Source organism: Callorhinchus milii, unplaced genomic scaffold (assembly GCF_018977255.1).
Source record: "Callorhinchus milii isolate IMCB2004 unplaced genomic scaffold, IMCB_Cmil_1.0 Scaffold5, whole genome shotgun sequence".
NCBI classification, from domain to species: domain Eukaryota; kingdom Metazoa; phylum Chordata; class Chondrichthyes; order Chimaeriformes; family Callorhinchidae; genus Callorhinchus; species Callorhinchus milii.
The window spans coordinates 19,643,857-19,670,831 of record NW_024704746.1 but is presented as its reverse complement, the minus strand read 5'-3'; the positions used below and the strand labels follow the sequence as shown (position 1 = coordinate 19,670,831).

At 38.2% G+C, this 26,975-nt stretch overlaps 1 protein-coding gene across 3 annotated transcripts; it reads right to left on the bottom strand.

The window, feature by feature from the left end:
• Nucleotides 1-9,555: 9,555 nt before the first annotated feature.
• On the bottom strand, nt 9,556-25,377 carry snx7 (sorting nexin 7). 3 transcript variants are annotated; one of them, XM_042335287.1, is made up of 11 exons: nt 25,199-25,377; nt 22,809-22,991; nt 21,507-21,617; nt 19,987-20,151; nt 17,955-18,153; nt 16,424-16,623; nt 15,249-15,335; nt 14,926-15,030; nt 13,307-13,459; nt 11,716-11,826; nt 9,556-10,921 (listed from the first exon to the last, which is right to left on the bottom strand). In XM_042335287.1, exons 1-10 carry the CDS (start codon nt 25,340-25,342, stop codon nt 11,746-11,748), a joined length of 1,428 nt encoding a protein of 475 aa, XP_042191221.1. In that variant the 5' UTR covers nt 25,343-25,377; the 3' UTR covers nt 9,556-10,921; nt 11,716-11,745. The 3 variants fall into 3 exon arrangements, with proteins under 3 accessions (XP_042191221.1, XP_007885296.2, XP_042191222.1); XM_007887105.2 differs by having other exon boundaries at nt 9,556-11,826; XM_042335288.1 differs by having other exon boundaries at nt 9,556-11,826; nt 25,211-25,377.
• Between the last annotated feature and the right edge of the window lie 1,598 nt (nt 25,378-26,975).

Here is a 26,975-nt window from a genome sequence, read left to right as displayed (position 1 = left end):
GTAACAAGCGTAGTGATTTTTTTTTGTAGGATATCAGCTTGATGGCAAACAAATTAGGAATGTATGCATGAAACATATTTGATTAAACAGATTAAATTTGCTCAGAAAATAAACCTGACAAAACGTTTGTAGGTTCAATGAAGTAGAAGGTATACTTGTTCTTAATCCTTTCAATTTGAATTTGATGGTGTGAAAGAGACCAGATTAATTGCTTTACCACTTTAGGTCACACACATATGTTGACTCATGAATTATGTCTGTATCCAAAATAGTGTGTGATGGAAATACAGAAGGCATCTCATTTCAAAGTTCAGAAAAGTATCCAGCAAAATTCACATTATAATTTGATTATCAACATTAAATGTAACTAGATTTCTAAAGTTAATCAAGCAATAGAGGTAGCCATCCTGAAATTTATGGGAGTAATTATCTAATTATCAAATATTGTTAGATAATTATACTTGATGCAAACTGTTGCGATGCTGATATATAATAATAATAATAATAATCCTTGCATTTGATATAGCGCTTTTCACGTCGGGAGGACGTCCCAAAGCGCTTCACAGAATAGACTGTAAAGTGAATTGACTGTATATTTGTGGGCGAACGCGGCAGCCAATTGCGCACAGCAATGTCCCACAAACAGTCGTAGATTGAAAATGACCAATTTATTATTGTTTTTGTTTTTTTGGAGGGATTATTATTAGGCTCTGTGTGGAGTAAGGAAACTTGCCCAAGGTTTCGCCCTGCCTGGAAATGAACTCAGGTCTCTCACTTGCAAAGCGAGTGCTCTAACCACTGAGCTACAGGACTCCTATATGGCATTCTACTGTATCAGATTATCTGTAGAAAGTGTTGGTGCAAATAATTCTTCATTGTAAAATAATACCTTTGGTACAGTCCAGGCTGGTTCTCCAGTGTAGTGCTGGGGAAAACACTGCATTGTCAGAAGTCCTGTCATTTGGATGAGACATTAAACCAAGGTGCTGTCTGCCAGTTCAAGATCCTGATCCTCACTTTTAAAGCCCTCCAAGGCCTTGCTCCCCCCTACCTTGGGGATCTCCTAACCCCCACCAACCTGCCTGCTCCCTCCTCTCAGCAGGCACCAGCCTGCTTTATGTTCCCCGCCTCGCCTGCCCCACCATTGGCAGGCGGGCCTTCTGCCACTCTGCCCGCACCCTCTGGAACTCCATCCCGCAGTCCCTCCACCTCGCCCCCTCCCTTGTCTCCTTCAAGACCCACCTCAAGACCATCCTCTTCGACCATGCCTTCGGTCACCCTCCTTCATCCCCTGCCCTTCACCCTCCCCAATCCCAACCCCATTTCGGGTCCGAAACACTGACTGTCCAGCACCTTGGGACATCCTCCCGATGTGAAAGGCGCTATACAATATCATTTTGTTGTTGTTGTTTGGGTGGACATACGTTATAGATTCTGTGGCATTCAGTAACAGGATGGTTCCTATTGTAGAAGCAATAACAATCACTGCAGCATTGTACACGAGATATGCCTTTGCATGTGGTCTTTAATGTGACTGTTGTTTCGGATTGCAAATTTGATGATGGAGAGTTAAAGAAAACAAGGGCAGATTGCCTCTTGCTCTAATTAATCCAGATTCCCTATTCCAGCATGGAACCTCTACCGTTTTGTGCATTAGAGATAATGTGGTTCCTTTAAGAATGCACACAGTGCTCAGATTCTTCTAAGAACTCTACCTGGAATTAAGGCCTGCAAACCAGCAGATAGATTTGCTTATGTTTACTATCCATAAATGAACTGTAGTTTTCCAGTCAATAAACTACCTCCTGTTTACATCACTGCTGCTGAACAAGCATACAAACTGATTGGAGTCAAATTGCAAGCATTTACTGATCGTGCTTTGCAACTGCACTGTTCAATTTAACAGCAGCAATGACTGCAGAAATCAGATAAAGTGCTACTGACACGGTTATAGATTGATTCAAACATTGTAGCTCCAATGTCTCACAATGTAGAGAATCCAGTTGTTCAGGTTAGAGGAGACAGCTAGAAATGAAGAGGGAATGCTAATTATGTTGTACTCTGACAAAACAAAATGAACAGAACTGCAAAACCCTATGGTATACTTGGATCTTCACAATAATCACAATAATTCCATTTTAAATTTTGTACAAGAGAGAACATAATACTTAATAATCTCAGCATTCCCACATGAAGAAATCACTGTACAGCATCACAGCAATAAAACTGACCGCGGGTTCCTAGTTCTAATTAAAATACACAGATTATATATTAAATTTACAAATGGCAAGTTTATTTTATTTTGTATCAGTCCGTTCAATTACGAAAAAAACAATGAAATTATTCAATCATAAACACTACATATAAATAACAGAAAGGCCTATCATTTCCAAATTTCCTCAACTATAGAGTACTAGCCTTCTCTCAAACAATAATTAACCCAAAATAATTTGGAATCTACAGTAACGATCTTTGTTGCTTTGAGCATAAATGCTATTTTTCGGTTTGGCAACCACATCGGTATTTATCACTATTTTTTCTTTCATTGCCGCATGCAATGAGAAGGTGGGGATGTCAACTTGTGAGAGGAGTCAAGCAGCTAAAGACCAAGTCATAGAGATACTGCAAAACATCTGAAGAGTAATTTCTCCTCTACCCAGTGGTTCTAAATGACTACAGTATTTACAATTGTAAAGAAATGATGAAAACATATCAAAGCCAACTTACTAAACGAATGAGTTATTTGTTGTGGGGTTAAACTTGACATTATCATTTTGCTTTCCATGGGAGGGTGGTGCCTTTCTTTGGAGTGTGATGGATGCATTCATTTCTCCCACAGGCAGTACCGGAATTAGCTCCTAAGAGTATACATATAAACCCTCAGGTCATTAGCATAATACTTACATTATATTTCCCATCCCAGCCTGCACCAAGGAACCAGCAGCACATACACGTGGAAAAACCTATACAAAACACAGAATACATTTGTGCTTCCAACCAAATGTGGAGGCAATGTACTCCATCATATGCGGTTTCTCTAACTGAATTTGAATGATCTCAAATAATGCAGCACTTCTTCTGTTGAACAATGTTGTAACATATTTCAAAATGGTTTCTGATACTACCCTACAGATTTTTAAGTTGTTAATTTCCGATGCCTCAGATGTTTAATGTCATGTGTATTATTTGCAAATATCCACGGAAAATCAGAACAAAAAGGAAGTTATTGCGGATCATAATTCCTGAAAATGCATCCTGATCGCACAATAGCACATTATACAGGTATCTAACTTGGAAATGCTCGATAACATTGGACGTTAAATGTAGAGAGGAGTTCCATTTTCCAGCTCTGATTTGCCTATTTTGATGCACAAAGGGAGAGCCGTGGTCTACAATGATGTGTCGCTCAGCACCTTCAAGGCAGAAGCAGCTTCACAGCAACCACATCTCATTGCCAAGGTTTGTCAAATAATAATGAGGGTCTGGACTGAGCAACTGATGTTGATAAACAGCATTGGACTTGCACATCGCAAGTTGTCCCTTTTCGCTGAAGGCACATTCCAGACAGAAAAAAATGGGGAAATTTCCATGTGTAGATGGCATATGTGTAGGGAATTCTGACAAGTTTTGAAACCCTCAAGTGTGGTGATGGGTTTCTGCATGTGTCAGGCCAAAAAGAAGGAGTTTGTCAATTTTCTTCTTTTAGAAGTTAAAAGATAAAAATGAGCTCGTCTTTGTTTAATCCATTTCATTTGCTCTGAATATTACTTAAGTCACATTTTGCATGGGAGTTAATTGCAGGCATTCAACATTACTAACCAAGCAGAAGAATCATCCACTGAACCCTAATTAACACGAACTAAAGGCAAACCTAAAATAAGCTTAGTAAGTACACTGCTTAGCATGTGTGTAATTATTGCAGATTTGGATGAAACAAACAAAAAAAGAGTTAAATCTTAATTAAAACTTAGAAAAAAATAGAAATGGGCAGCAGGTCAAATGGTATTTGAAAGAGATGTGTTCTGATTTAATTCCTTCTCAATGCGAGTGAAAGAGATGCCATTCACTCCAACAAGCATGCAGCATTCACCAACTATGTAAAATCTGCCAGGACTAGTATAAATTACTTATTTAATCTGTCTCAAAATATTTTATGATATCCAAGATAATAAAGTAAAACTATTTCCATTATTCTTCATAGCTAATGAATTAACTGTTCATTAAGTGACACTGCAAAGCACTCCAATCGTGACTTATTTAGGACATAGTTTTGACTACAAAATAATCTGTGCAGTTAAAGAAATTCTAGAGCATTCCTCAGTAAAAATATCCACTTGGTTAAGAAACTGAATCAGAACACACAGAAATTGTGAAGTACATTGTGTAGACATCTTGGTATGTATGGCCTGCAATGTGATCTTGCTAAAATGAAATGTGGTTTGTATTTGAAAACCACGACTGACGAGTTGGAATAAGAGCCATTTTTCCTTGAGTGCATTAGCATTAATATTCACATTATCTACCCAATATTTACATTTCAGATAAGAATTGTAAAAACATTGTGAAAGGCAATATACCAATGTAATTTGTATTGTATTAGATGTTTGTTTCAGAACAAAATCTCATATAATGCAACAATTTATCTTTATTGATGAGATCTTTTAACTAATTCATCCCTCTATCACAATTTGGACAAATCTTGCCCTGTGTGTGATTAGAAGTCATAGATAGTTAACTGTACGAGATAGCTTCTCTATTTTTTTTCTAAAATGTGACTCGGTCCTCAAAAATATGCATTTGCATTGCAGATTTTAATATTTTTAAAATTGCTTTATTACGTATGAAAAAAATTGGCAGCTTCATATTCTTCCTGTACACCACCAACCTCAACTGCCACCCCTTCATCACCACCTACTATAGCTTCACAGCCCTGAGTCATGAAGTTCAGAGCTAATTTTTAGGCAAGAACACAAGTTCCAGGGATAGTTAGACATTTCAATTATTAATTTATTTTTTCCAAAAAAGCTATTATTGTTGTTTTGAATGTTGGTCCCACTCAGGCTAAGATTACTGAAGTGATTGTGAAATGACTTTCTCTCTCACATCCTTCCCCAAACAGACTACAACCTCCGATATCAGTAAACCACGTCATAAGTACAGTGAATCAACAATACAGCTAGGAAAATAAATCTCACATTTACACATCAAAGTGTTGCAAATGCACAAGCTGGAGATTTTTGTGTCTAGCTCCAGCTGTTCGAAAGGAAGGAACATAGAAATATGGAAATTGCTTGACGAAAAAAGACCAAGGTCCATCTAGTTCGCCTTCATACCTATTGAAATAAAATTGCCAACATTAATTGGTTGTTGCATTGCTGAGGTCTCAGTACACAAATACAGGTTCCAATGCAACAATAAAACTAAGATACCAAAGCAACAAAATACTAAAACTTACTTCTTCTATAAAGGCTTAAAGGCTATACTTACCCGACTGCTGAATCATTTGCTAAGATTTACAGTCATTATATTCATTTTGAAATTACTCCCATTTTCGTTCAATGAATGCTTGACATATTTTGGATTCTAACAAAAAATCCTCTTCAAGCCACCTTTATTTGGAAGGTATTCTAGCTACATTGTGAAATGAATTGAAAAAATTCCCATTGTTTTGTATTTTCACTTTGTATAGTCTCTTTCCCCCTTCCTCCCTCGGTAATTATATAATTTGAGTGGCAGGAGCTCAGTCGAAGCTGATCTTCAACAAGCTACTAGCAGATACAAGAGATCAGCCTTTGGTGAAACATTTAATTCATCCATTTCCTCTCACTACGTGTAGATTCTTTCTGAGAAATATTACTGGGCAACTCTCACTCAGCCTAAACATTTTTGAATATTTTAATCTTCCAAATATTGAATCTTCTGTAGGACTTATATATTACAGCTCGTGTTATCTAGCAGGGTGGATTGAGACAGTGAATCATCATGTTTCAGTTCAGTTATTTTACATATATATGGAGTACAACAATAAAATGGTATACCTTGGAGCTACCTGCATATTGATTGAATAAAATCCTGTGCTATTGAAGCAGGGAAAGGCATTCTGGTGATTTATGAGTAGTTGACTACGAGGCCTCTTGGAAGCTGGTTGAGGCATGCATCATTTAAGTAGCCACGTACTGCACCTATGCTTTTGTAAGATTGACATAGTTTGCGCAGTTGACTGTGAGATTATTGTATAACTTCCTGAATCTTGGACCAGTGGTAAAAAGATGTATCACAGTTGCAGCCAATGGAGTTGACAGGATTTCAAATAGGATTTGTGCAACTAATAGCACATACCCTTAAGAATGTTGTACTGAGACAAAAAAAACGCTTGTTTTTTTTGTTTCCTTGAGCCTGTGTTCCCGCTGGATAATTTACTATATTAATCAGATTCAGAAATACTTCATTGATTTTGATGAAACATCACAAAGATTGAGCTGACAATGTTAAAAAATGGTTAGCTCAGGGAGCCTGGTTTTCTGGAAATCATTCAATATAAGGGTAAATCTCATAACAATTGTGCAAGTTTTTTTGTGTGAAGATCTAAAGGAGAGGGAACTCTTAAATCCTTATTCTTATAATTCATCAAGTTTTTTTTTCCCCAATCAGACTGGGAGCACTTACAAAATCATGTTTTGCAGGAAAGCATTATACCAGCATTTTTGTTTGGCCAATAAACTAAAAGTGATGCAATTCATTGGATCCCCATTCCCATCCACAACATTTGTGCAATTTACAATTGAATGGGAATAATAAGAATCTTTGCATTGAATTTAGCGCCTTGTCATGTCTTTGAGACGGCACAAAGTGCTTCACAGAACACTGTAAATTGACTGTATTTTGTGGGAGAAACACAATTCAAGGGAATAGCCCCTTTAATGCGCTGAGGTAGTGTCAGCGTTCTTCTCTATTTCTCTTAACATTTCAATTGCAGATACCACCACCGAATTTCACTAGAACACGTAAATTGTGTAATATGAATATTCATATTGTAACACAAAGAATCATCAGCATCTGAGCAGAAGCTGACAAGTGATATTTGTTAGAGCAAACTGAAAAAAATCAAGAACAGAATGTGATCTGAAGTTACTCCCGCATCGATTAACAAAGTTTAAACAAAGCATAAATATGTTTCAGGATGAGAGAATTAATCAGTCTTTTTCAGAATTTTGACTGTTATATATTGTTAAAAGTATAATTCTGTCAAAACGTGAAGTTATTTCATGGACAGTAGTGATCCATGATTACCTTAACACATGAGATATCAGTTTTTCAATTGAAAACGGTTGTCGTAATCTTGTTCATTAATCTTGGCAATTTAAGATTTTTTTAAAAAAGGTAATGTGTTGCATTCTCTTTCAAGTACTATAATGTAACTACCTAGCAGATGATTGCATTTAACATACCAAGTTAATCAAGCAATCGACTTCCGGCACATAAATCAGCATTAATTGTGAGGTGGAATGAACTAAAATAAGCCCAGCACTATTTGTACTTGAACATCTGCAATGTGTGTAATTAATGCACAGTTGAAGTAGGTTCAAGTGCAATCTGCACACAATAAAGATTCTATTCCATGGGTGCAATGTTGCTTCTTACCGGATGGCCATTACAGTAGATGCCACTCAATCGCACAGAATACCAAAAATGTTATATCCATTGCAATTTTTTAAAAAAACAAACACAGTGGTGATGTTCTTTACAGTATTAATAAGTGACTATTCAAGGTGTTGTGACTTCGGGTAGTCGACATCTTTTTCTTAGTTTCTAAGTATGTTGTACTTTGATTCTGTTAAGGCGTGTTACTATGAACATAAGTGTTTTCTGAGACGAAAGCAGCTTGCTTCCACTTCTAATTTGCAATCGAAATACGGGTTGAAACAAGATATTTGTAAAGCTGATTTGTTCCATTTGCAATTTATGATTTGCGAAGTTTGGATTATGAAATTCATGATGAGCAAATCGTAAATTACAAGTTGCCAAAATAAACAAAAGGCCAGTGAGCAAATCGGTCAAGCAGTTAGTTCCACTTTTATTCTATAAATGTAACCCATAGATCATTTCAATCTATATCTCATCCTTTGAAATGGAAAGATGTTAGATACAAACATTTCTAAAGTTGTCAACATTTGGGTGCTGTTTTTTTCCACAAACAGGATGGTTATAGAAAACATATTAATGAGTTAAATAATTGTTTTAGTGTATCTGTTACTGCAACTACCTTTGTGTGTAGTGCAAATATCATTGCGTTAATCTAAAAGCAGTTCAGGTTAAGATCAAAAATATGCCACGTAACCACCATTTAATTTGCATTATCCAGACAGAGCTGACAATGGGCACTTGTAAATAATCACAAGTAGTAGAAACTCATTACACATTATTGCAAAATTAAAAATCATAGCAAATGTTTTACCTGGTGTCTGCTGAACATCAACAAGGGTCGAGATTGTATTTTGTATCATACTGATCACAAGCTCCTTGAAATCGAAGTTTAACTATAATGTGTCAATTTTAACAACCATTTCTAGTGAAGAAAATTGCACTCATTAATATTTTATAAAACCATCAGCTTGCTCTTTGTAATGGATTGCCCGTTTAAATTAATTTAGCTTCAAATATCACATGCATTTTCGTAGTGGAGAAATGAAAAACTTCTGTTTTTCAGGATAAGGAAAGCTAGAGATTTATGTACACAACACTCATGGGATTAATTAAACAGAAGAACCTTATTATTGGCTTTTGCACTTTACCTTCATACAGAATAGATTTACCGCTGAAGCAAAACAGAACCTAATCTTTTGTGCATTCATGTACACAATGCCTTTTTGAAAACTCACTTAAACACATCTCTCCAATTTGAATCAAGTCTTTTTCCAGTTTATCCAGAAAAGTACACAGGTGAGCAATATCTGGTAGTTTTGACCGACTGCGTAATTGGTTTCATGATTTTTCTCATTCGCCCCTTTCACCTTCATATAAGTTCTTATATAAAATATTAATGACAAACTGAAAACATCCACTGTATTTCTGAATTATTACAATAAAAACACAATAACATCTTTTGATTGAGCTAATGAAGGACAGAAGGCTACCTACAGGTTTAATTACCAATTAAGACACACATGAGCAGGAGAGATTTAAGAGAGCCCCAAGTAGACAGAAAACAGTTAGGAAGTACAAAATTATGAATACAAAATGTACTTCTTTTGTATATTTAATAATGAAAAATGAATAGTGTTGTACTGGCTAGATTGTTAAACTTTGATTTACCATTTTTCCACATCATGAACCACATTCATGCTCAATGTTTGCAAGATAAAATTGCTTTCAGTAAAATTTAATACTGTACATTGCTAAAACAATTCATAAAAAATGCAAAATGTCAGGCATAAAATTGATTTGGTTAGTTATGCCCAGTAAACTTATATGCAGGATTATGTATGTATGTGTGTGCATGCACATGTCTTAGGTATCTGAAGAATCTAAAGAAAATACACATTTATAAATAGCACATATTACCAATTTTACTTTAATAAAGATTTGCATTCATTCAGGATTCAACAATATCAAATCAAACATCACAAATCCCAAGTTGATATTTCACAAAGGTTTTACGATTTTATTTCAAACAGCATTTACCTAAACTTGAGATCAAACTTTTGGTCAAAAATAGTATTTTCTGAAATAGTCATCGATAAAAAATATTCGCACAATTGTTATTTTTAAGCATTTCATTTGGTCCAGTCAGTTTTTTTATATTTTAATCCCAGCCATTATATTTAATCAAACTTTTTATGTGCCAAAACTGTTCCACATATAGCATGATTTAAGACATACTGGATACACAAAAGCTGAAATTCAAAAACATCTTTATAACATACAACTGTTCTTCAAAAGTTTCTTTGTCAATCAATTGGATTTATATACTGGTCAAGCAATTTTTCAGGATTAAAATAGTACTTAATTGGTTTACACAATAATGAACATAGAAATAAAGTTAGATAATGCACAATATGATCTCCCTTTGAAAACGTTTCTGAAAACATCTTTTCACAAACATTTGCAGTACACTATCTTGAACAATTCAGAAACAATCAACAGAATGTTTCTCTAAAATATCACAACTGTTGTTGCATTATTTCCTCATATAAAATGCTACTAGCCTTCAGAGGTTACAAAGGTCAATCTGACATAACAATTTAAAATGGAAATAAGGTTCCAGGAACTTTTCACTTACTGTTTATAGCTTTCATATTACATGCTCCTTGATTTCCTACAGCAGTTAAGCCTCAAGCAAAAAAAAAGTTGCTAGATGCAAGGCACTGAGCTGTACTGCACATTAACCAGATGAAGACATTGTCACATCATCTTACATAAATGTTCCAGCATAAAATTCATATTGAAGAAAATAAAATCATTATGGCAGGAGCAATGAAAAATTCCAGAGGTATAATTGACATTCAATGGCACAGGAGCACTGGAGTATTAACATATACCGCAATCTAAATTGTGGGAGTTCTGAAGGCATTGGTAATGAGTGAATCTCAGTTGTGCTGTGGCCGACAAGCTGGAACTCTGTTCAGGTGCTGAGTTTAAAGTTGAAATCGAGATTGCCATTCAAGAGGCGGTTCAAAGGGTTTGGCTATGATTCATCCGGCATTAACAAATCGTTTTTGCGATTCTTGCAATTTAGACCCCATTATGAGAAAATGCTAAAGTTCCAGCTGAAATCTGCCAAACACTTGGCAGATGGAGGAGGTGAATAGTGAAGAAGAAAATGAGAAATATATTTTTCCTGAAAGTAAGATTGCGATTCTAGATGTTTAGCATTTGTTGTTTTCATGTATAAACTCAACTTATGAGTTTAAAAACATTATTCCTGAAAAACACAATATAAAGAGTAAAATTGTCAACATTTCAGAACAGATTCAATAAGATAAAATGAGATCCAAATACAAAATGTCTGCTCTGACCTTAGAGAAAGGTAAATTTGATGATCAAAAGAGAGGAATGGCTTAATTCAGCTGATATCCTGTAAAAGCACATTCAGATACTGCCTTCAGACAGGTTAATAAATGTTTACGTCAGCCATCACCCTGAACAAAGATGGCATCCAAAATTATAACATGCTTTCACAGACTAAGTTAAAAGAACCAGGAATTTTTGGAGCTAAAAGCAGTCAATAACTAGCGAATGACAATTCAGTTATTCATAACGGTGTGTCACATCAAATTGGTTATGAAATGCTGCAAATTTACCATATATTCATTATAAAATGTTACAAAGTTACCCCTATATTCTTATTAAGGCATAGTAAAAGCATTAAAATCAATATTGAAGGCAGTTTTAAAATCACTTCAGAAAAAAATTCTATCATTCAAATAAATGATCATTCAAACACTCTCATCTCTGCTAAGGTACAAATGGCAATTTTTTTTCCCCAAAGGATTTAAATGAGAATGATCTGAGGTTCAAATTTGATAATCTTACTAATTTCTTATTCTTTGGATAGTACGAAGTTCAATTCATCTAAAAATATATATTTTTTAAATTTCCAACTGTAAATAGAATACATATTGTTGTTCTGAAGTTTAGGGACAAAGCACCAGGCACAGTGTAGTATTTTTCTTCAAATACACACAGCAGTTTTGGTCAAAAGGAAGCAATAGTTACAAACAACACTTCTGCTGAGATCCACTGTTTCTATGTGCTGTCTTTCACATCCTTTTCTGTGTTGATCTCATTTTGCTGAGAGGCAAGGAAAGACTCCCATGTAGCCAGACACTAAAACATAATAAGAAACTTGTATTAAATTTGAAATGATTAATAGTTAATGACTACATATTCTGTCAACATGTGATCTACAGTATTCACAATGATAGAGCTTCAAATGCAAATCATTTTTTAAAACATTTTAAACTTCAGAAATTCTTACCATAACTATACCATGCAATATAGAAAATATTCTTCATGTCTGCAATCTCTAGAGCTTGACAGCCAGTATTTCCTTGCAGATTGTCCAGTATGTATTAGCCCAAATGTTCTTCTGTTAACACATCAATTGCCCCTACTTTGCTGAATTTTAATTGAAGAAAACTTGAACCTAACTATGTGGTGATTATTTATCACTGTCAAAATGTCAGAATAGTTTAATTACCACTAAAATTATCAGAAGAACCTTTTCAGTTTTTAAAAAAACATATTCTGTATGCTTTTTTCCAATGACCTCGTTGGACATGCTTGAAGGCAACTGGCAATGCACTTAGATATGTTCACATTGAAGCCTGACATAGCACATTTCCTGAAGCTACTGACATCTTGCTCAGTGCTTTCACAAAGCAACCAGGTTTGATACAGCAAGGCCAACCACATGAAGCTGCTTCTACTTCTGCCCCACTAACATTTTAGCGAGAACCTCAAAAGAGCAGCTTTACTGATGCACTAGTGTGATTTATTTTCCAATTCCCACACAAGCATTTTGATGACTCATTGGGAACATTATTCACAAAGGAGATTTTAGGGTTAGAGTTACTTATCAATTGTGACAGGATGAGGGAAGGTGTGAGGAGATTTAAGAGTTTTTTTTAAATTATAAAGTGTTTCAAATGAAGCAAACAAAATTGCATCTACTGTTTTAAATGTACAGCATCTTACTTTAAATAAAAGGATGAAAGTTAATTCTCCCAGAAACACTATTATGTTGATGCTAGTCCAAGATTGCTATGCCTTCACTACAAAGATAAACCAATTAATCCAAAATTCGCTATTCAAGGATCAGCACCTATTGTTGGAAGAGAAAAAACATTGGCAAGTAGAAGAATTGCACAATAACTACTTTCCCCATAAATAGCTGCATGCTTAGCAAAAATGACATCCTCTGCAATTAAGTGAAAAGCTCATCGTAAGTGGATGTCGGGTAGACAGATTCAGAAACTGGTGTAAATGAATCAATTTGTTAGATGTTGGCATTTCTTCTTCCTTGACAATGATTCACAGATACAGCACACAACCAGAGGAAACCTGATGCATACATGAGGAGGAGGGAATCGGAGGGTCTGGGAGAGTGGATTAGGGGGCATAGAGATTATACACATTTGGGATATAAACACCAGGATGGACTAGGAACCATCAGGGAAGCTTGACTAATAGTATCATTCATTAAAAGTAAAAAGTGAGTTTTCATGTTAATACTTTATACACTTCTCAATTCAATCTCAGACAGTATCTTACCTTTTCTAAACCAAATTAGTCTAAGAATTCTTACCCTCTCATAATAACAAATATTGTTTTCAGCCAAGCCATGGAAGGCTGATCGCAAGTCACTTTGCATGTTTAGATTCCACCTTTCCCAATCAGCTTTCAAATTGCTATTGGCACACTCAACTTTATCTTCATACTTTCCAATTTCTAGCTGAAGCTAAAAATAAAACATGATTTTCATTAATGTGCATCCATGCATGCAGTATAACATTCCCGCTATACAATATAAAATAAAAAAGTGGAAATAAGAAAATAGATAATGAGTGAGTATGTGATCTGAAGAATTGAGACTTTGATAGTACCTTTGGATGGCTCCAAAAGATGCACACAGGGCACTGATAACAGGTCTAATAAACCGTGAGAAAAATACTCAGCAAATTAATTCAGAAATTGAACCTAGGAAATGATGTTTCCATGATGGCATTACCAACAACTAACTATGGAACACTGAAAAAAGGAAGCTCTTCAGGAAAATAGCTGTAACTACCCCAAATGGGTAGTTAAATCATGTCAACAGTAAGCAATGAATTTCATTTCAAGTAACCATCATTCTGCTGACAAATGTCATTCAGCCACTGCAGAATTTGTGTAAAATGTGTGGTTGAAATTTAGATTGCACGATTACCACCCTACCCCCACCATGATTTCTCTCACTTAAGATACTTTTTTTTTTAATCACCCTTTTCCATCCTTTATTTGGTTTTACATTTCCATTGTTACAACGTTAACCTTTTTGCAATTTCATCTGTGTCCTTGTCAATTAGGAACCCAGTTTCCTGTCTTTTACAATGAGTTCATTTATCTGCATAAACACTCACCTACCTCTTCACTTACAGGCTACTCTTTTTAATTAACTCATTTACCTAATGTTTGTCATGTAACTTCTAGGTTCCCAATTTTGAACTCATGTCTGTAAAATGGTAAGAAATAACAGGTTAAAAGTTTCCCCTCAAGATGTGCAGAAAAATCAACATTAGATTTTCTGGAATTTCTATCTTAAATAGCTAGTGCAATAGCACGGCACATATCAACATGCCAAACAATTTTTAAAAAAGTCCCACCGACTAATCAGAATTCTGTTGCAAAATTTGGCATTTTGGATACAGTGCCATCTATTGATTGCCTGTAGTATCGTGCAGCAGAGTATGGTAAAACTGTGAATCTGAATAAATCAGCAAACAAATGCTTCAAATTGAAACACTGCATTCTTGTTAATATGAGAGAGGATTTTTTTTTGGAAGAGGTTGAGTGGAGGTGTAGACCATTGGAGGTTAAAGAATGTTAAAGTAAATGAAATCGAGCTGTATTTTATGTTGTCCAACACTATAAAAGATTTTAAAATGCAAATATAATAAAGAGCAACTGCAGAATTATTCACAGAAAGTAAACAGTATACACAATTGTTAAATCTGACATAGAATGGAAAGCCACAGGCATTTTCATGGGCTGGTGAAGGTTAACTAAATATGGCTGTACAAATATTTACTCTGAATAAATTAAAAACTGAATATAATCTGTGTACTCTTAACAAATAGAGCTCGTTCCTGACAGCAAAAACATTTGAAGTTTCAAAGTTTAGCAAAGGAATTTAGGTTGATTGTTGCACATATTACGGTACACTACCTCCTCAATCTCGTGATCAAGCTTCTGCTGCTTCTGTTGTTTTATTTCCTCTGTGTTTTTACCCAGGAAGGCACCAAATGTAAAGCTTAGATCGGAGTACGACAGCTGATTGAAGTGAATATAATGGATTTTAATGAACAGATCATAATCACATTGTCCTATATTTGCAAAATGCTTTTCGTTACAATAAAATATTTTCTTTTACCATTTATATCCCTAAATATTTATGCAAGCTAGAATATAAACATTGATGCTTAATACCAAAATAACAGATAAGAATTCCCTAATTCAAGAATATAAAAATCATGCTTTTGCACACTCACCATTTCTTTATCAGCCTTCTTACTATCTATGGCATCAATTCGTGATTCATATTCTGCTTGAATTAGGTCTCTTCTTTTCAACACAGACTAATGAAAACAATTATATATATATAACATAAAATGCATTTAATATTTCACAATGTTTTGCGGGTCAATGATTTAGATGAGGAAATAGAACTTAACATATCTAAATTCGCGGACGATACGAAGATAGGTGGGAGAGTAAACTGTGAGGATGACACATGAAGAATGCAAAGGGAAATAGACAGGTTAGGTGAGTGGGCAAAATGGTGGCATATGGAGTATAACGAGGGGAAGTGTGAAGTTATTAACCTAGGTAGTAAAAATAGAAAAGTGGGGTATTTTCTAGAGGGGGAAAGACTAGGTATTTGGGTTCAGAGGGATTTAGGTGTCCTTGTACACCAGTCACAAAAAGTTAGTATGCAGGTACAGCAAGCAACTAGGAAGGCTAATGCTATGTTGTCGTTCGTTGCAAAAGGGTTAGAGTACAAGAGCAGGGAAGTCTTGTTGCAGTTGTACAAGGCCTTGGTGAGACCGCACCTAGAATATTGCGTGCTGTTTTGGTCTCCTTATTTAAGGAAGGACATACTCGCCTTAGAGGGGGTGCAGCATAGATTCACTAGGTTAGTTCTAGAATCTAAAACTAGGGGTCATAGTCTCAAGATTAAAGGTCAGCATTTTCAAACTGAGTTGAGGAAACATTTCTTCATTCAGAAGCTAGTGAATTTGTGGAATTCTTTACCCCAGAAGGTTATGGATGCTCAGTCCTTGAACATATTCAAGACTGAGGTTGATAGATTTCTAAAGGATAGAGGGATTAAGGGATATGGGGATTGGGTGGGGAAATGGAATTAGGTTAGAAGATCAGTCATGATCTTATTAAATGGTGGGGCAGGCTCGAGGGGCCAAATAGCCTACTCCTGCTCCTACATCTTATGGTCCAGCATTTAACATGATCCTTATTTAATAAGGGTCAGTAAAAGTGCCTTGCATACTTATAGCAGAAAGCTTCACCCTACTAAAGATAATATTGCATTCTGGTCTCTGTTCTGGAGATGAAAGTCTCGCTAATTTATTAACATTCAATCTTATGTATCAGAGTTGAATATAATTTAAAGCTATATAATTAATTCCTACTCAGAGCATTTCAATACCTTTAGAGTTTCTGCACACAGAACATATTCATGCAACACAGGAAGTAAGCCTTCTGACATGTTTACAACAAGTCCTTCAGAGGTCTTGCAACAGTTTTCAATGCAGCTGGCTACTCCTTGTAAAGGTTCAACCAGCTCTTCATCAGATCCAGACCAAAGTGTATAGATGGGACCATATTCCTTCAGCTCAGCCAAATATTCTGTACCAAAAGAAATTAGGAAAAAAGATTTAACTTCAATCAGCTTTAAGACTAGCATCAAAACACGAACAGGTCAGGTAAAATGTTTTTCTTTTAGACAATACCAGGATTTGCTCCAGCACAAGGGAACAAATGGGAGTTCATAGGTCTGAAACTATACAAGTCTGAACGTATGAATGACTTTTCCAACATAAATTCCTTCCTTTTTGAAGGAGGTCAAAGTAAAATAGAATATGCACTGAAATGCTTCACCAACACTCTAGTTGTATTTAACTATAACCCCAGCAAGTGACTAAGGAAAATTAGGCCTATTATTGGCAAGTATCAGTGATGAGAAAATTTTCATTTCAAGTCAAGCAAAATTCTACATTTGCTTAATATGATATAGAAAATCCTATCAATCCATAATATTACATTCAATTATGTAGATTTGTAAAAGTGGATTTAGATTAGATGGATTGCGAGTATCTGTTGGATACTCAGAGCAAGAGCAGGTTGAGGGAAATAATAATTTTGAACTAAAAATCAGTGAAAAAGTCATTGCTTTCAAATAATTGATTTGGGAATCTAAATTGCTAAATAACTTCCAGACTCAGGGCAATGAAAGCTTCTTACAGAAGATCCATCTCACTTTGAACTAATTAAAACTACCTTCAGAACAGGGGATGACTAACACTGTAAATGCATTAGACTCAGATGAACCCTTTGTTCCCTTTGCCTGTCTCAAGTGCGAATCCTGCAACAAAGAGTACTCATGCCCAAGAAATTCAGAAAGGTGGAGCACTTGACTTCAAAGCATTGCAAATTTCTATTAGTTAAAAATAGTAACATTTTTCATATTGGAACAAATCAAGAAATATGCAAAACCTTTGCAAGTGGAAACTGAATTTCTTTTGAAGACGGCCTATCGTTGGCAATTCTCTCTCATTAGTTCAAACTTGTCATATAAATAAGAATACATCATAAAATAGTAAAAACCGTTGGTGGTCTCCTGAAGACTCATTTTATGTTGATTTGAAGCACACGAGCACCAACATCTTTATCTCAAAACTGTTATGTGTTTACAATGATGGGAAAACAGCATACAAACTGCTCAAAGTACAATAGTTTGTCTCCGAACAAAAAACATTTTCAACAGATATATTTGTTGCATGTGCGCTTCAATTACCTGCAATGGATACTTTAAAAAAAATGCCTAAGGGCTGACATAGAATACAATGCCATTTTCAATATGAATGAAGTCATTATATCCAGCATTTTAAAAACAAAGTCAACAAGCTATTTAAGCCACAGTGAGCGTGTATTATTTTTAAACGACTGCAGTTGCCTACCTTTTTGCTCTTTTAAAATTCTATGGCTGATTTTATCCAATGTTCCCAATTTCTGGCGGAAAATGTCCACATACTCATTCATGGCTCTGAATTCGTCAGGTCGATTCTTAACACTTCTCACTGTGCCAGCAACAGCCCTCACTGTTTCTCCCATTTTAACGATGAACCCTGGATCAAGTTTCTTATGAGATGCTAACTCCTGCATTAAACAATTAGAAGGTGAAAATAAAAGCCTTAAAAGGAACTCCATACAGCACACGATGAAAACGTCTCACTCCTGTTCTCCTACTTTTCTCTTATATGGATACTCTGTGTCCTACCAAACCTTACATTATGCAGGTATTAAGCGCTCCGAGATGCTACCCCGCGTGAAGGGCACTATATAAACACAACTTGTATTTTAAAACCTCATTGTGTGAGATTTAAATATTTTGTTTCATCGATTCAGTAGAATGTTCACATAGAATGAATACCCAAACAGTGTAAATGCTACTTGCAATACTCAATCTGTGTTGGAGGATAAATGTCAAAACTATTGGGAGGAAGTATTTTCATTTGAAAGTCGATTTGTACTACTGCAATTTTAAATCCAGACTGTGGAAATCAGTTTAGCCTCCATTCAAAAGTGGCTCAACCTACAACTTTTATGTGGTTATTTTAATGTTACTTAAGAGCTGGTCGAACACCCTGTTCTCCAACATTAAAAAAAAACTAATCAGAGTTTAGCATCAGTTAGCACAACCCTCATCAGCCCCTAGCGAAGGCAGTTTTGAAATGGAAAATATAAATTGCAATTTTCTGCTCCGAATCCCTTTACAGCTAGAAGCCATTTCAGGTCCCTTCTTGCAGTATAAATAGGCCTTTAAATGCAATCTGTGATGCATTTCTTCAGCTTGATCATACACAAGATATTTTCCACCTGAAAACACGTTTTGTTCTCTCAGACAGCAATTTCAACTCTTTTCTCTGTTTTTTTTCCTATTATTGTTCTCTTTGAAACCAAAACATTCCCAACCATCCTGTTTTCCTGACTTTTTTAGCATTGGTGCAGAGTGCCTATTATGGAATGCCTCATAATCTGTCATTACTATTGCTCAATCGAAAACCCCAATTATATTTCAGAGTATTAAAACAAAATAAAAGTGTGACTGGGGCTGCATAAAGTGTTGTTAGAAATGGGAAACATCCACATTCAGTATTTGGTAATGGATTTTGAAGTTTTCCCATTGCTCGAAATTAAATGTTAGTTTTTTAACTAACAGACACAAAAACTTGGTTTCAAATTTGGATGAAGCTGCATCTTTACATTGATTAAGTAAAATGAACTGAACGTTTACCCTCTAGACAAACAAAAAGCAAATATCGAGCATGAAATTGTTGGCAGGTTGCCGCAACTTAACAGATTAAACTTGGAATAAAGCAGCACGGAAAAATTCACCGTGGATTATTGCCAAAAAAGCCAAGTGCCTTAGTTTTGAATTTACTCATTCTGGATCACTGCAGCTTGATAAAAATTAATTTACCCCACTCCATAAATGGCTTTCTAATCCATTTAAATGCAGGCTTGTGACATCATTTGCACCTTTTGATTTAGTTACTGCCTTACACACCCTTCCAAGTATCCATTATTCTATTTACATCCAGTCTCCTTCATCCATCACCTAAAAATAAATTCTAGGTCACAATATGACTACCAATATAGATGGCAGTTATACCTTAAAGGACATGTGGTTATACCATAATTGAGGTCAAAGAGTAAAATAATTCTGTCACATCATAAGGCATAATATAAAACCATGCAGCCCAGGAAGCAAAACATCACATTGGGAGACTGACAGATTTCAGAAACAATCATACTTAAAATTAACAGATATTGCTTCATGGCCTTAACGATGACAGATGGTGTATGAAAAATTCACGGTTACAGATTTCCATATTAAAATGAAGTCTTCAGAAATGATTTAGTATAAAAGCACAAAATTATACACTTCCTATTTCAGCTACTTCAGTGAATATATATGATGGACTTTACCCATGCCTGTGCTGTTAGAAAAACTTTGAAGTCCTCATTAAAAGACAGAGTAGGATGGTCGGCAATTCGATTCAAAAATTTATGCAATGCTTTTCTGCGTGTCTCTACAAAGTCTTTATTAAATCGTTCCACCATGCCTCGCATCACAAATTTTTCTGGTAATGGCTGAAAAAACAGGAAAGAACATCAGTAACTGTTTCAGTAGTCCATCACCATGGTGTCCATATACCCTAAATTCCAATGTTGTTATTTTACAATGCAATGAAAAATGATGCTACAGTTTAAATGTTATACGGAGACTATTTGTTTGTGTTTCAAAATTCTGGACTGCAAATCCATTCAGTTTGTAGGAATACTGTTATTTGTGAAAAAAACAATAAGTCTCAATAAACTTACCAGTTCAAAACACTGCTAAATTTCATATTATAGTTTTCCACCTATGATCATCCTACCAGCTAAGCTTTGGCTCGCTATGTTGAATCGATATGTATACCTACAGGTCTAAATGATAACCAATGTGCTGCTGATCCATCAGTGCATGGAATTATTTTGGACCAAGTTGAACCCCAGGAAAACTCAATTTTTCTCCCCCCCCCCTACACCCCACCACCAACAAAGAATAAAAGACTAAATGCACCAACCCAATGAGCTTTTGTTGCCAATATGTGATACTGAATTTACTGAACAACAGGGATGTACTGCTATTTTAATTACACTTGTATGAGGATAAAAGTAGCTTTTGCAATAAGGTAGAAAGAACAAAGGTACACTGTTCCAGATTTACATTTTTAGTTTGTCTTACAAATTTGTTCAGATGTCGGTGGTCACAAAATACTGTAAAAAAATCATGCCCAAGAAATAAATAGAATATTATTCTTTGAGCATTATTTACAGTGATATTCATTTGAGCAACTGTTGCCAAGTAACCCTCTATCATATTTATGAAACACCTGCGACTTTGTGCCATTATTGCATAACAATAACAGTTTTGACTGGATTTAAACAGCATCTAACTAACCTTCAGCCAGCCAGAGAAATTGCAAAACAAAATACATGCTCAACACAGAGCAACACTTTCTGAGCCATTACCGTTGATGTCAAACACGAAGATTAAGTTGACAAAAAATATGGTTTTAACATTAGAACAGCAGCTTTTTTCCTCCAAACACAAACCAATTGAATGTCATTAAAATAACTAATGAGAAAACACAAAAATAAATGTCTGATAAGAGAGCAAAGCATTGATAACCTAATTATTGCTGTAAATATCAAATATTTACCAACTCCTAATTTGGTCCCAACTTTACACCAGTAGTCCTTGGTTTATAAGAAACTTTGGAAATGCTAACTACTCTAATTAAAATGGTTATTCATTCTTTATTACATTGCTCTGGCATCAATCAGCAAATGGAAGCCTCAGCCAACCCACTCTAATTTCACTTTAGAATTTTTTTTCAGCAAATGTTTAGAAAATACACTTATAATACAATAGAAATCTTTGAAACATTGTTAACACATACAGGAATAATTAAAGTAGAATGCGCTTCTTCCAGTTTGCCTTTTAACCACAAGAAATCCTGATAGCGTCGACGAACCACGTACTCGCACGAGTCAAATTCGCCACGAGTCGTCTGAAAAACAAAATAGAATGGGAGAAACAGGATGAACACCACAGCAACAAATTATCTTGAAACAGACATTGAAGCCAATATGTTGTAAATCTATTTTTTCCAAAATACGAAAGGTAAAAGAGTTTATCCAAGCGTTTGTTATAGTAAGAAGGGGAATAATCATCTACCTCTCTTTAGTGCCAGACTCTATTCAACCATTAAAAATCAAAGCCATTATCTCACTTTAATTAAAAAAAGCTGGCTAGAATATTGTTCCACATTGGGTCTGGCTTAAAAATGTTTCTTTGACTCATTCATAATATAGTTTAACACCAGATTTATGTAATCTTCCATCTGAATTGACACCAGAATGAACACTGAAATCATCAACCATCAGACCATACCGTATTCTTCTCTCACCCAGCACAAAACTGAGCAATAGATATTGGCCTTCATGGTTCTTTAAGTCTAATGACCTGGAATAAGACCATTTTTGTAACCAAAACTCGTTCCTATCTATGTGAATAACCAGTCATTATTACCTAGTTCATAACCATTCATAAACTTTCTAATTCCATACTGATGTGTCTGGAGTAGTGTGGTTTCCTCTTGTTTCAGCAATACTCTTTTACTGGGGAACCATAACTAAGAGTGCTCATATATGCATAAACCAGATTTTGTTAATGCACCTCATTTCTATAAACTTCAGTGTTCTGTGCTACACTTTCAGGTCTGTACCAACCAAGACAGGAGTCAACCATATCAGATATGAAGTTATATCATGTGCAGAAAATAGATACCCAAAATTAATTACATACATGTTTGCTGATTTCAGTACTGTATGAACATTTAAATAACATACCTTTCTCAAAATGTAAAGCACTATTTATAGACTGTTCTAACTCTGGAAAAATAATAATAATTCACTGCTGACCTGAAAACTATTCATTACACTAATTGGTTTGTACCAAAAGCGCATATTAGCTCCTTTGTTAAACATCAATGAAGCACAAAATAAAGACTCACAGCGCATGTTACTTAATTTCCAAAAGGGTTCATAATTGGTTAAGGTTTTGTTGATAAAGTATAAGGGATTATTATTCTGTTGTTTTTTTCATTGAAAGCATTCCACCAGAACATACTATGATAAAAATGTAATTAGATACTGTGTTGCAATATCCCCATTAATCAATATTTAGTAGATCTTTTTACCTTTGTAGTAATTCTGTAAGTGACAAAGGTCTCAATGGTTGTTACATGATTTTCTGGATCATCTACAGTAACAAAGAGATCTTTGCTGTCTGTTTCATCTTCCAAAGTATGTTGATTGATCATAGAGGCAGGTGAAGTTGGCATGGAGATACTGAATGAACTGGCATCGGTGAAACTCGCATCCTGTTGAAAGATAGATCATATTGACCTTCAAGTGTTATGATATTAGCCCAAGATAATGTGATGGGCATTCAGATGAAGCCACAAATGGCCCCAAAATATGGTTTGTCAGATAACCATCACTTCTGGAGTATAAAGATAGAATGCAATGTCATAAAAAACATGGTTTCATATCTGCTTTATAAATAGTTTCAGATTATTCACTCAAACTGTTCTTGTAAAATACAGAAATGCTAACTGATATTTGACTAGGCAAATATATTATATAATAACAACCCTTGCATTTGATATAGTGCCATAACTCAGGGTTGAGGCACCTCAAAGTGCCTTATAGGATATAGGGAAAGAACAGGAAGGATTAACAGGCAATGTCCCAGAAAAGAACTTTTTTCACATGATTTTTTTCCCCCCAGCGCGATGTATATTATAACGCATGAATGTGTCAGTTTGGAACATTGGAGCAGAGGAACAGGAGGAGGCCATTCAGTCTATTAAGCATATATTAAGATTTCGGCAGGTCTTACAATCCCAATTCTCCACCCTTTTCACCCTACCCTTTAATATCTCTACCATACAAGTATCTGTCTAACTCTGTTGATTCCCACCTGCACAGCTGTTTGGGGCAGAGAACTGCTCATCTTCACAATCCCCTGTATAAAGACATGACTCCTCACCTTAATTCTAACTGTCTTAGTTCTGATTTTAAGACTTTGATCCCTTACGATGTCCGGTGTCCTTTCTACAACATTACATTTGTATAGCGCCTTTCACGTGGAGAGGACGCCCCAAGGCGCTGAACAGTGCCCAGCATTTCAGACCCGAGCTGGGGGTCAGGGGAAGAGAAGGGGGGTGACCGATGGCATGGTCGAAGAGGAGGATTTTGAAGCTGGACTTGAAGGAGGCTAAGGAGGGGGTGAGGCGGAGTGATTGGGGGATGGAATTCCAGAGGTTGGGGGCAGAGTGGCTGAAGGCTCTCCCACCAATGGTGGGATGGGTGGGTCGGGGGACAAGGTGCAGGGCAGAACCGGCTGAGGGGAGGGAGCGGGCGGGTTGGTAGGGGGTTAGGAAGTCGCAGAGGTAGGGTGGGGCGAGGCCATGGAGGGCTTTGCATGTGAGGACCAGGATCTTGAACTGGATCCTCTGAAGGATAGGGAGCCAGTGGAGTCCGGCGAGAGTGGGGGAGAGAGTGGGGTCAGGAGTTTGGTGCGGGAGAGGACACGGGCGGCAGAGTTCTGGATGATCCGCAGCCGGTGGAGGGAGGAGTTGGGAAGGCCACAAGCAGTGAGTTTGCATAGTCGACCCTGGAGGCGATGAAGGCACGAACAAGAGTTTCAGCCGCCTGAGGGGTGAGGTGGTGGCGGAGTCGGGCGATGTTACGGGAGGTGAGGGAAGGCATGGTTTGGGTGTGTGTGTGGGGGGGGGGGGGGGTAAGAAAAGACAGCTGAGGGTCGAACAGGAACACGCGGGTTCCTTCCTGACTGAGCGTTCCTCATATCCCACTTGCACACTTCGGGACAAAAAAAAAATAACCGGTGACTAACTGTGGGTGAGCGAGGAGTGGCTGTCGCACGGACCCCGGTCAGACGGACTGGTCCAGTTGGGCCCCTGGTGTGGCGGAGGATATCGGCGCTCACCCCCCACCCCCCAACCCCCCACTTGCACTTCCAGAACCGCCTCCGGGAGCCTTTTATAAGACGGGAAGAGCCGCCGCGGGAGGGGCCGCGCGGTTGGACCGCTTCGGCGTCAACGGCGGCGAGAGAGCGACGGCCACTTCGGTGAAAATCCGCGTCCTGTTTTTTTTTGTATATCTATATATACACTATATAAATAGAATATATATATATATATACATATAGTTAAAAAAAAAAGCAGTAAGGAATAGCCGCGCGATGAACGGGGCGAAGGCTCTCCGGGGCTGTGGCGTCGATCAATCACTGCTGCGGACTCTTCTCCTCTGACCCAAACTCTGCCTCGAGTTCGCCACCAACTCACTCACTCACTGACTCACTGACTCACTGACTGACTTAACTGACTAACTCCCCGTCAAAGTTCGCTCGCTTCCCCCTTTGTGTGTCCCCCACTCTCCCCCACTCTCCCCCCCACCCCACCCCACCCTCCAGGCCTCAGAGCGAGCGGTCGCTCCCCCGTCGCCGACCTCAGCCTCAGCCCCTTCTCCCCTCCCCTCTCCTCTCCTCTCCGCCTCCCCCCACCTTACTGAACACCTCCAAGTCCTCGTCGTCGTCCTCGTCGAAGCCCAGCACGTCCTTGGAGAGCGGGTGAGGGGTCGGGACCCCGGGGGCCGTCGCTGAAGCCGAGGACGTGGGGCTCTCGCTGAGGCCGCCGGCGGTTTCCATCTTAGAAGCCGGAGCCGCCGAGAGGATCGGGACGGCGGTTGGGAGGAGGAGGAGGAGGGAGGGGGGGGGGGGGGGGGCAGCGCGTGAGGGCGGCGGGCAGAGAGAGCCTAGTGCGCAGGAGCGGAAGCGGCCCGCGGGCCGGAGACGGGGGAGTAGGTGACGGTGAGGAGGGGGGGGGGCAGCGCGTGAGGGCGGCGGGGAGAGAGAGCCCAGTGCGCAGGAGCGGAAGCGGCCCGCGGGCCGGAGACGGGGGAGCTGGTGACGGTGAGGAGAGGGGGGGAGGGGCTGCGCGCGGTCTCCCGAGTCCCGTCGTCACGTTGTTATTGCCGCGACTTGACCCCCGGAGACGCGTTCAAAGAAGGACAACTCGGCCTATGGTCCCAACTCACTCCACAACACACACACACCCTCCTCCCCCCCCCCCCCCCCCGCCATTACTGCGGCTTATCATTGTCGTGGAACATTATCGTGTGGGTGAGGGGTGTGTGTGTGTGTGGGTGAGTGAGTGTGTGTGAGGGTGTGAGTGGGTGTGTGAGTGGGTGAGTGAGTGTGGTGTGTGTGTGAGTGGGTGTGAGTGGGTGAGTGGTGAGTGTGTGTGTGAGTGGGTGAGTGTGGTGTGTGTGAGTGAGTGTGGTGTGTGTGTGTGTGAGTGGGTGTGTGAGTGTGTGGGTGTGAGTGGGTGAGTGAGTGTGTGGGTGAGTGAGTGTGTGGGTGTGAGTGGGTGAGTGAGTGTGTGGGTGTGAGTGGGTGAGTGAGTGGGTGAGTGAGTGTGTGGGTGTGAGTGTGTGGGTGTGAGTGTGTGGGTGAGTGAGTGTGTGGGTGTGAGTGGGTGAGTGAGTGTGGGTGAGTGAGTGTGTGGGTGAGTGGTGTGTGTGGGTGGGTGAGTGAGTGAGTGAGTGGGTGTGAGTGGGTGAGTGAGTGGGTGAGTGTGTGGGTGTGAGTGTGGGTGAGTGAGTGGGTGTGAGTGGGTGAGTGAGTGGGTGAGTGTGTGGGTGTGAGTGGGTGAGTGAGTGAGTGAGTGTGTGAGTGGATGAGTGAGTGTGTGGGTGTGAGTGACTGTGTGGGTGTGAGTGGGTGAGTGAGTGGGTGGGTGTGAGTGGGTGAGTGAGTGGGTGAGTGAGTGTGGGTGAGTGAGTGTGTGGGTGAGTGGTGTGTGTGGGTGGGTGAGTGAGTGTGTGGGTGTGAGTGGGTGAGTGAGTGTGTGGGTGAGTGAGTGTGTGGGTGGGTGAGTGAGTGTGTGGGTGTGAGTGGGTGAGCTTCGTTCTTGTGGTGTTCGCGTGCGGGGGGGCAGTTAATTGTGGGCCGTTGAAAAGAAAAACGTCTGATCTCCAGGCATTCAGCATAATTGTTTAATCCGAATTTCGATGGCTAATCGGGACGTCGTTAGCCTTTTATTCCCGGTGTGGGTGTGTGTGGGTGTGTGTGTGTGGGGGGTGACTTGACAGATGAGGAGATGTGCATTGATTGACACTGTGACTCCCTCCCTGGAAATGCTCGAGAGTCAGAAATATATATATATATATATATATATATATTAGTTGGAGGAGGATCGATCTGTGCAAAGTTTATTCGATCCGCCCCCTATGCGGCATTTCCTGCGCTCTTATGTTGTATTATTTTCTTCGGACGGCGC